The 11031-nt window shown below is 47.0% G+C and overlaps 1 protein-coding gene across 1 annotated transcript; it reads left to right on the top strand.

The window, feature by feature from the left end:
- The first annotated feature begins 854 nt into the window (after nt 1-854).
- LOC142832393 (whey acidic protein-like) lies at nt 855-2301 on the top strand. The gene is made up of 4 exons (XM_075942808.1): nt 855-942; nt 1368-1502; nt 1825-1986; nt 2186-2301. The coding sequence occupies exons 1-4, from the start codon at nt 855-857 to the stop codon at nt 2299-2301; spliced, it is 501 nt and encodes a 166-aa protein (XP_075798923.1).
- The last annotated feature ends 8730 nt before the right edge of the window (nt 2302-11031 follow it).

Here is an 11031-nt window from a genome sequence, read left to right as displayed (position 1 = left end):
TCCCCTGAGACCTTGAGTTCAAAGCTGAGAGGCCACGGGGCACCAGTGACAGACTCTAGCCCGACAAAGGAGTATGGCCCGCACCACGGGCTGGTAGTGACAGCCAGTAAGCACAGAGTCACACAGTCATCCTGAGTCATTACACTTCCCTGCAGGAGAATCAAGGAAATGTCCCCAAAGCAACAGGGGCACAGTGCCCAGCAGGACATCCCATCCTGGCCCATGACACACTTGGCACAGTATGGGCCCTTCAGGGAACTGGCCTTCCAATGTGCCCTGCACAGGCAGCTCCTTCTTGATGCCATGCTCTCCACTCTCCGCAAGGAGCAAGCGTCTCCTCATTCTGACAGAAAATTTTAGAAAACTCCAGAAGAGCACCAGGAGAAGATTAAGTCACCCAGAGATAACCCAACCCCTGAGGCTTGCTCAATGCCGCCTGTCTTGTTTCCTGTGTGACTCTGTATGAATCTGGAGCTCAGAATGTCCTTTGTCTGTGAAGGGTTCCAACCCAACCATTCAAAGTGGCGCTTTCGTATTTGTCACAGATCCTGTGTCTTCCTTCTCTGCTCCTTGATTTTCTTCATTTTCATAATAAACATGTAATACCTTTTAAATAAAAAAAAATGATCACACTTACAAAGAAATTTTTAAAATCTGTGGCCTCCATTGTGACACCTGCTCCTGGCAACCTTGTCCTGCTCTGTTTGTGGGTCCAAGAAGGAAGTGTCTTAGTCCCTCTACGGCTATGCCAGCCTGCCCCTCCACCCCCACCCCTCAAGTCTTCCTCCTGTGGGTCCTTTAAATGCACCCCAGCCACTCCGGCTGCTATCAGTCGTCTGCCTGCCATTGTCACCATGCGCTGCTTCATCAGCCTCGCTCTCGGCCTGCTGGCCCTGGAAGTGGTCCTCGCTCAGAATCCCCGGGAACAAGTCTTTGACTCAGGTAGGCCCCAGCTATTCATTCACCTTACTGCTGGAAGCAGTTTGGAGCGTCCCTCAGACTGATCTCGGCCCTCTCTGCCCAGGGTGATGAAGAGGCGAGGAACAAGGGCTCCCCTTGGGGAGAATCCATGGCTGGCAGGAAATCAGAGCCCTCAGATGGGTTGATGGGAGTTGCCCTCAGGCCCTGACCACTTCTAGTCAGGTCCTCAATGAGCCTGTGACTGTGACATGCTTCTTAATGGTCACAGCGGCCTTCACAGGTTTCTATCCCCCGGGCCACAATTCTGGCAGTTCTTTGACCTTTAAGGCTCTCAGAGATGAGCTTCTTATAGTTTCTATCCACATCTCCACGCCTCCTTCTGAGAGGCCCTAGAAGTGAGGGTGACAGCTAGACCCTCATCATTTTTCGCCCTATCTTTTGTGCAGTCCAGGTCATGTGCCCTGAAGCCAGTGCCAGTGAGAACCCAGAGTGTATCAACTGTCGCACCAAAGCAGAGTGTGCCCAGAATGCCTTGTGTTGTCGCAGTTCCTGCAATGCCATCTGCAAGACTCCTGTCAACAGTAAGGCTCTGTCCAGTCCTGGTAGCGGGGAGGGGCCAGCAGGGTCAAGAGTCTGCCTGAAGAGGACACACAGGCCTTTGCACCCATGCACCAGCTCTGTGAGACCCACTCACCTGCCAGAGCCTCCCTGCAACCTCCTGGCCAGCCTGGGTCCTGAGATCTCTGGGCTACCAAGGGTGTTGCCTAACACCAGGGGAAGGACCTCAGCAAAAACCCATCCACAGAATGGGGTCTTTTTAGTCAGAGGGTCAGTAAGGTGGATTCAGCAAAGCTGGGGCGTGAAAGGGCTTTGGGTGGTAAGAGAGTGACCATCTCTCCCCAGTTGATGCTCCAAAGGCTGGCCACTGCCCCTGGAATCTAGTCAACCTGATCCCCACTGGCCCATGTCTGCTGGAAGATTCATGTTCCAGGGACAGTGATTGTACTGGCAACAAGAAATGCTGCAAATACGGCTGTGCCATGCAGTGTCAGAGCCCACAAGCAGGTATGCAGCCTTGGGACCCCGGAACCCCATTTCTCCCTAGGCCTCCTCTGCTATCACCTTACCTTCCATCAGACCCAAGAACAGATGCAACGTGAGAACAGCCCCAGGACTAGGTCCCAGAGTAGGAGGAGAATGTCTTGGCCAAACCGCATACAACATGTTCAGGCTTATAGGTACTTGATATTGCTACTCACGGTAGGAATGAGTGTCGATGAGCAGGGCCTGGGAAAACAGACGGTTCTGCCACTCAAAGCTGGTGCTGGTGAGTTTATGAGCCAGACTGGACCTTTCACACTTGACCTGAGGGCGCATTGATGTGTTCAAAGTTAAGAACATGAGCAAGACATCGGCTCAAATCCAACTATCCATGTCTACCTGTGTCCTGGGTATCCCTCTTGTAGGTGAGGGTGTCTCACTCACCTGTGTATTTGGTGATATAAAGAATTGTACACGCTCACCTGAAAAGTAATAAAGGTGCCTTTCCTTCAGGTCCCTGGAATGATGGGTATGACTAGATTAGAAGCAGAGGTAAACCCCCTCTTCATCCCTTTTCTCCTACAGAGCAGCAGTTCTTTCAGTGAGCAGCCTGCCCTGGGATCCCTGACTGCCAGGAGTGACCAGTCCTAGCTTGTTCAGCAAGAACCTTCACTCCTGGACCCAGAGAGAATATAATGCCTTCTATCTGCTGCTAATAAAAAATCCATTTGGCTCTATGTCTCTGTTGGTCTGTCTGTCTGTCCTGAAATCCTGAAGGAATGACAAAGCAAACCCAGGTCTGCCTTAGGCTCTCGAGGGTGGTGAGGCAGCCACAGGAGTACCCCAGTGGTGAAAAGCACGGCGTGGGAGGGTGGGATACTGAGTCAGGGTTGCTGAGCCACAGCCAAACCCCATCAAGACTGTGGTACCACGGTGGATCTCAGAACTAGGAAAAGCCTCCTCACCTGGTGCCAGGGGTGTGAGAAAGGTCTTCTGCATCTGAACCCTTCAAAGGTGTGGTCAATTCCAGTCCTGGGACAAGGCAGAAACTGAGTCTGCAAGGGACTTGAAGCTGGACGGCAGTATACATAGTCACTGAGTGTGCAATGAACAAGGTATAGTCACTGAGTGTGCAATGAACAAGGCATAGTCACTAAGTGTGCAATGAACAAGGCATAGTCACTGAGTGTGCAATGAACAAGGCATAGTCATGAGTGTGCAATGAACAAGGCATAGTCATGAGTGTGCAATGAACAAGGTATAGTCATGAGTGTGCAATGAACAAGGCATAGTCATGAGTGTGCAATGAACAAGGTATAGTCATGAGTGTGCAATCAACAAGGCATAGTCACTGAGTGTGCAATGAACAAGGCATAGTCACTGAGTGTGCAATGAACAAGGCATAGTCACTGAGTGTGCAATGAACAAGGCATAGTCGCTGAGTGTGCAATGAACAAGGCATAGTCACTGAGTGTCCAGGAAAAGGTCAGCCACACACTGACACCGCTCCAAGCCAGCGTCGTGGGCCCTACTCAGACATAAGCAGCATAACTCCTAGCTCATGCCACTCCTGACACTGTCAGCCTGGGTTCACATCAGACTCCGTGAGTAAGGGGTTCAGCTCCAAGTCTAGAGCCTCCCACACTCCTGACTCAGTCACTCCCACTGTCCTTCTGGAAGTGTGTTGGCAGAAGCAGAGACAGTGGCATCCCTCCCTTTGGCTGTTGAGACAATGGATGTCCAGGACTGGAATTACTTCAGGAGTCTTACTCTGGAAGAGGAAAAGAACCGAAGCTCTGGTCCAGTCAGAGGAGGAGCCTGCTTTTTGCACTCATTAGTTGCTTTTGCTGTGTTTTGTTGTCAACTAGACCCAAGCCGTGGTCATCTAGAAAGAGGGAAGCACATTTGAGATCCCCTCAGATTGGCCTGTAGAAATGGGGCATTTTCCTGGTTAGTAATTGATGTGGGGGACCCAGCTCTCTGTGGGTGGTGCCGTCCATGGTGGCCCTAAGATGTATAAAAAACAGGCTAAACACCTAAGATGAGCAAACCAGTAAGGCCATTCCTCCATGATCTCTGCTTCAATTCCTGCCTTGGATTCCTGCCCTGACTTCCCTTCAAAATGAACTAAAACTGTAAACCGAAATAAGCCCTTTCCTCCCCACAAGCAGTTTTTGATCATGATCTGTATGGCAGCAACACAAACTTCGCAAGAGGAGATTTCGCAGAGTGCTGACAACTTCCCAGACTGCCTTGCCTCTGGATAAACTGCGACACAGATGGTGATGGGCCAGTGATGGGCAAGATCACATCTTGACCAGGGCTGCTCAGCTGTCCATACCTCTTGCCCCCTGTGAAGTCTAAACTCCTCTAGACACAGATCCACACCTGTAACAATATGACTAGCTGTGTCTGTCTCCTGCTGCCAATCTTCTCCTCTACAATGGACTGCACCCAGAATCTGAGCCAAAATACCCCCCTTTTCTTTCTTTCCTTTTTTTTGTTTTTGTTCTTACTTTTTATGAAGTACTATATACAAGCAAATATAAAAAGTTATAAAAAGGGGCTGGAGAGATGGCTCAGTGGTTAAGAGCATTGCCTGCCCTTCCAAAGGTCCTGAGTTCAATTCCCAGCAACCACATGGTGGCTCACAACCATCTGTAATGAGGTCTGGTGCCCTCTTGTGGCCTGCAGAGATACACACAGACATAATAAATAAATATTCTTTTAAAAAAAAGTTATAAAAAGCTTTTTTTTAAAAAATAACACTATCTTTTCTCATTTTATATACCAATCCCAGTTCCCACTCCCTCTCCTCCTCCCATTCCCTTCCCCTTCCTTCCCCATCCCACACCTCATCCATTCCTCAGAGAAGGTAAGGCTTCCCATGGGGAGTCAACAAAGTCTAGCACATTGCTTTGAGGAAGGACCAAGGCCCTCCCCCCTATAACTAGGCTGATCTAGGTATCCCTCCAAAGAGAATGGGTTCCAAAAGGCCAGTATAAGCAGTAGGGATAAATCCTGGTCTCACTGCCAATGTTCCCGCAGTCTGCCTCAGCCATATGACTGCTACCCACATTCAGAGGGCCTAGTTTGGTCCTATGCTGATTCATTCCCTGTCAGGCAGAGTTGGTGAGCTCCCATTAGCTCAGGTAAGCTGTTTCAGTTGGTATCCCCATCATGGTCTTGACCTCTTTGCTCATGTTCTCACTCCTCCCACTCTTTGATCAGTCTTTGGGAGCTCAGCCCGGTGGAAAAAAGAAAGCATCTTCAACAAATGGTGCTGGCATAACTGGATGTCAACATGTAGAAGAATGCAAATAGATACATATATACACCCATGCACAAAATGCAAGTCCAAATGGATTAAAGACTTCAATATAAATCCAACCACACTGAACCTTATAGAAGAGAAGGTGGGAAATAACTTTCAATGAATGGGCACAGGAGACCACTTCCTAAATATAATACCAGTATCACAGACATTGAGAACAACAATAAATAAATGGGACCTCCTGAAACTGAAAAGCTTCTGTAAAGCCAAGGACACAGACAATAAGACAAAAAAAAAATGTATCCTACTGAATGGGAAAAGATCTTCACCAATCCCACATCAGACAAAGGAATGATTTCCAAAATATATAAAGAACTCAAGAAATTAGACGTCGGGGCTGGAGAGATGGCTCAGAGGTTAAGAGCACTGCCTGCTCTTCCAAAGGTCCTGAGTTCAATTCCCAGCAACCACATGGTGGATCACAACCATCTGAAATGGGGTCTGGTGCCCTCTTCTGGCCTGCAGGCATACACACAGACAGAATATTGTATACATAATGAATAAATGAATATTTAAAAAAAAGAAATTAGACGTCAAAATACCAAATAATCCAATTTAAAAATGGGGTACAGGGGCTGGAGAGATGGCTCAGAGGTTAAGAGCATTGCCTGCTCTACCAAAGGTCCTGAGTTCAATTCCCAGCAACCACATGGTGGCTCACAACCATCTGTAGAGGGGTCTGGTGCCCTCTTCTGGCCTTCAGGCATACACACAGAGAGAATATTGTATACATAATAAATAAATAATTTTAAAAAATAAAATAATAAAAAAATGGGGTACAGATCTAAACAGAGAATTCTCAACAAAAGAATCTCAAATGGCCAGAAGACACTTAAGGAAATGTTCAACATCCTTAGCCATCAGGGAAATGCAAATCAAAACAATTCTGAGATACCATCTCACACCTGTCAGAATGGCTAAGATCAAAAACACCAATGACAGCTGATGTTGGAGAGAATGCGGAGTAAGGGGAATGCTCCTCCATTGCTGGTAGGAATGCAAACTTGTGCAACCACTCTGGAAATCAGTATGGCGTTTTCTCAGGAAATTGGGAAGCAACCTACCTCAAGACCAACCAATACTACTCTTGGGCATATACCCAAATGATGCTCAATCATACTACAAGGACATTTGTTCAAGTATGTAATAGCCAGAACCTGGAAACAACCTAGATACCCTCAACCGAAGAATGGATAAAGAAAATGTGGTACATTTACACAATGGAGTACTATTCAGGGGTAAAAAAAAAAAAAGGCATCTTGAAATTTGCAAGCAAATTAATGAAACTAGGGAAAAAAAACATCCTGAGTGAGGTAACTCAGACCCAGAAAGATGAACATGGTATGTGCTCACTCATAAGTGGACACTAGCTGTAAAGCAAAGGATAGCAAGCCTATAGTCTATGGCCCCAGAGAAGCTACGTAACAAGGAGAACCCTCAGAGAAACATATAAATAGATACCCCTGGGAAGAGGAAATAGACAAGATCTCCTGCAAAAATTGGACCGTGGGGATGGGGGGAGAAGGGGGGCAGCTGAGGAGGAGGAAAGAAGGGAAGTAGGGAGAAGAACTTGAGGGACCAGGATAGTTGAGAAGGGGGAAGGACAGAGATGGAGAGCAAGGAAAGAGATATCTTGGTGAGGGAGCCATTATGGGGCTAGCAGGAAACCTGGCACTAGAGAAATTCCCAGGAATTCACCAGGACCTAAGCTAAGGCCCTAAGCAATAGTGGAGAGGGGGCTCGAACCTGCCTTGCCCTATAATCAGATTGATGACTATCTTAAATGTCACCATAGAGCCTTCATCCAACAACTGATGGAAGCAAAGGCAGAGACCTACATCAGTGCACTGGGCTGAGCCTCTCCTTTTTCTCAAAGCTCTACTCTCCACCAGAAGGTTGCCTGTCATGGTGGCTGACCTGCATCTCCAGCTGTATGGCTCTTGCTCCTCACCACTGGGACGCCTGCCACCAAGTGACTGACCTGCTTGCTGCCCAGCTCAAACTGCACGGCTCTTGTTCCTTCTCGTCTCCATTCCCCTCCTCTCTTCCAGGCAGCTTCAGGATTTATGGCTCATTTGCCCTGGGGTTTTCTTTTATGAACTCTGATAACTGTCCTCAGATTCTGTTTGTGTGTGTTCGTAAATTCTTTTATTAATAAGTAAGAACCCACAGAAGGAATCCTGATTCTCCAGGTGCCATGTGATGGCTCAGGTGGGATTCCCCAAGATTCTTGCTAACATGTCTTTCCTGTCTTTAAATTATTTAGTTGGCAGAGAAAAATGAACCCGTTCCTATACCCAAAGCTGGCATTGGTTCTGCTGGCACCTGGCCTGTCCCTGTGGCTCCAGGGAACTGTGACTTGGTAAGGGCATGAGGTGAGGGTACAGCCCCCTTGAGGAGCCTTGAGTGGAGGTGCTCCATCTACAGAGGTTCCAACCTTCCTCTGAACACACGGGACTCCACTGTCAGCCCTTTCCTGAAGCAACACTGTTCTTAGGTTCACGCTCTGACTTGAGCCTGTGCCTTCATGGTTCAGAATCCAGTCTGGTTTACCAGATGTGGTGTCAAATGAGAGTGGCCCTTATGGGCTCATGTATTCGAATACTTGGTCTGCAGTTGGAGGAACTGTTTGAGAAAAATTAGGGTATGTGACCTTATTGGAGGAAGTATGTCATGGGGGTTGGTGGGGGCTGTGAGGTTTTAAAAGCCCCCACCATTCCCAGGTAGCCTCTGGCTGTCTCTGGCTTGTGGAGCAGATATGAGCTCTCAGCTACGGCTCCTGCCTGCCTGCTGCCAGGCTCTCTGCCATGATGATCCTGGACTCATCCTCTGAAACTGTAAGTAAACCTTCAACTAAATGCCCCAAACTAGAAGCTTGCCTTAGTCATGGTGTTTTGACTCCCAACAGAAAAGTAACTAAACTGCCAGAGGTGACTTCCACCACTGGATGGGCTGGGATGGTTGAACTTCCTGCTCTGGGAAGACCCTTCTCAGAACTTACAAAGAAGGATAACAGTGTAACTCATGGTGAGCCACACTTAAGGGACACCACAGTCACCGGGAACCTACCTTCACAGGAAGTATCCTATCTAAGAAACTACTGTCTAATCAAAGATAATAATTTTTTTCTTAAGAGTTCTATACCTTTATATCTCTGGTCTATTTTTGTTTTCAGCATGAGACTCTGAAACAAAAACAACCAAGGTAAGCTACCATGGCCCTACAGTCCCAGCTACTGGGAAGGCGGGTAAAGGTACTTGACCTGACAGAATTCAATTTCCAGAACCCACACAATGGAAGGAACCAGTTCCCACAAGTTCTCTCTCTCTCTCTCTCTCTCTCTCTCTCTCTCTCTCTCTCTCTCTCTCTCTCTCTGTCTCTCTCTCTCTCTCACACACACACACACACACACAATTATATATATTTTAAATACAGTATACAGTACAGGAAGAAAAACTCATAAAGTCAATTGGGGTAGAGTGAATATAATTGGCCTTCATAATCTCATAGGGAGTGACATTATTAAGAGGCATGACTTTGTTAGAATGGATTTGTTGGAGGAAGTGTGACACTGTAGGGGAGGGCTTTGAGGTTTTCTGTGCTCAGGGTACTGCTTAGTGTCTCAGTCAACTTCCTATTGCCTGTAAGATGTAGGACACTTGTCTATTTCTCCAGCACCACATCTGCCTGCATGCTGCCATGCTCCCCATCATGATAATGGACTGAACCTCTGAACTGTAATCAAGGCACTACAATTAAATGTTGTCATTTGTCAGAGTTGCTGTAGTCATGCTGTCTCTTCACAGCAATAGAAACCCAAACTAAGACAGAAGTTAGTACCAGGGACTGGGGGATTGCTGTGACAGGCCTGACCGACCGTGCTTTTGTCTGGAATAAATGGATTTGGGGAATTTGGATTAGGAAAACAGTGGATTGCTTTAAGCACTGCTTAACGGGCCACACCAGTAGGAGGACGGAAGACAGTGGTGCTGAGTGTGATTTGATGAACTGCAGGGATCAAGAGGTTTCAGAGGAGAATTTTAGTATGTGGCCTAGAGATCGTTCTTGTGATGTTTGGTGAAGAAAGTGGCTGCCTTTTGCCGTTGTCCAAAGAGTCTGCCTGAGGCTAAAGTAAAGAGTTTTGGATTAATTCGGTTGGCAGAAGAAATCTCAAAACAGCCTAGTGTAGACTCTGTCCTGTGGTTATTGGTGTTCATGCTTTTAAATATTTATAGTAAAAAGGAACATGCTGAGCAGGATAAATTACAAAATGTAAATTTTGAGGAGAAAAAAAAGAGCATCAGGAAGTGGAATGGAGCGAAATCCTGTGTTCAGGAGATAGATTAAGAAACGGAATACAGGGAACGGTGATCTTAGGGCACGACCCCACCCAGTTAAATTTCCAACTAGTAAAAAGGAATTAAAGAGAAGTTTAGAGCCAGGTGTGGTGGGGCACACCTTTAATTCCAGCACTGAGAAGGCAGAGGCCGGCAGATCTCTGAGTTTGAGGCCAGAGTAAGTTTCTCAGGACAGCCAAGCTTAGGTAACGAAGGACACAAAGCTGGTAAAGACATAACTGAATGAGAGGGTCATGTACTAACCCCAGTAAGCACCAGAACTTGCCAGCTTCGGGTATGTGGTTCTGCTTTAGTGATAAGGACAGAAAAAAAAAACAGGATATGGAATCGTCTTCTGTGGCTAAAGAAGGCCAAAGAGGCCAGGCATGTATTGGGGTGTCCCTGAGTGGAGGCTTAGTAAAGAAGCCATTTCCTGAAGCTGTGAAGTTAAAGCCTGCAGTGCCTTGGAGACCCCAAGATGTTGGAGATGCCTGCTGAGGAGAGCTGCTAACATCCCGAGAGAAAAGAAGTGTGCTGCAGTCAACAAAGCTGAATGGAGCTGGCGATCCAGAGTATTTTAACATCAGACATGGAGATGCATGCAGAGTTTGGAGTTTGCCCAGCTGGTGTTTTGGTCTTTTTCTGGTCCAGTATTTCCTCACTGTGTTCCCTTCCCTGCGTTTTGGAATGGTAATGAATCTCCTGTGCCATTATATGTTGGAAGTGTGCAGTTTGCTTTTTGATTATTACAGATGATTACAGTTAAGAGATTGCCATGAGTCTCAGAAGAGACTTTGAACTTTGGACTTTAAAATACTGTTGAGACTGTGATAAACTATGAAGACTTCTGAAGTAGGACTAAATGCATTTTGCACTATGATACTGTTACAAGTTTATGGGGCCAAAGGGTGGAATGTGGGCATCCACCCAGAATTCAGTTGTGAGGACAGAGGTCAATGGCAGGTGTCATTCCTCAGAAGCCATCTTTAGCCTGAACTCCAGTAGCTTAGACTGGCTACCCAGCAAGTCCCAGAAATCTAGTCTCTGCTTCGCCAACACTGGGATTACAAGGAAAACTCACCACCTCATTAGCCTATCCAACCTTTTGTAGTTTGTTTTCTTTTGTTCTTAATGTTCTGGGGAACAACTTAGGCGCTCATGCTTATATAGCAAGACATTTTATGGGCAGAGCTATCTCCCCAGTCCGATTGGATTTTGGGGTTTTGTTTGATTTTTTTTTTGGGGGGGGGGGGGTAGGAGTTTTCCGAGACAGGGTCTCTCCATGTGGTTCTGGCTATGCTGGAACTCGTTATGTAGACCAAACTAGCCTCAGCCTCGAACAAAGTTCCTTCTCCCTCTGCCTTCTGAGTGCTGAGATTAAAGGCGTGCTCCCCTCAT

Source organism: Microtus pennsylvanicus, chromosome 12 (assembly GCF_037038515.1).
Source record: "Microtus pennsylvanicus isolate mMicPen1 chromosome 12, mMicPen1.hap1, whole genome shotgun sequence".
NCBI lineage: Eukaryota > Metazoa > Chordata > Mammalia > Rodentia > Cricetidae > Microtus > Microtus pennsylvanicus.
This window is presented reverse-complemented; position numbering and strand designations above follow the sequence as displayed.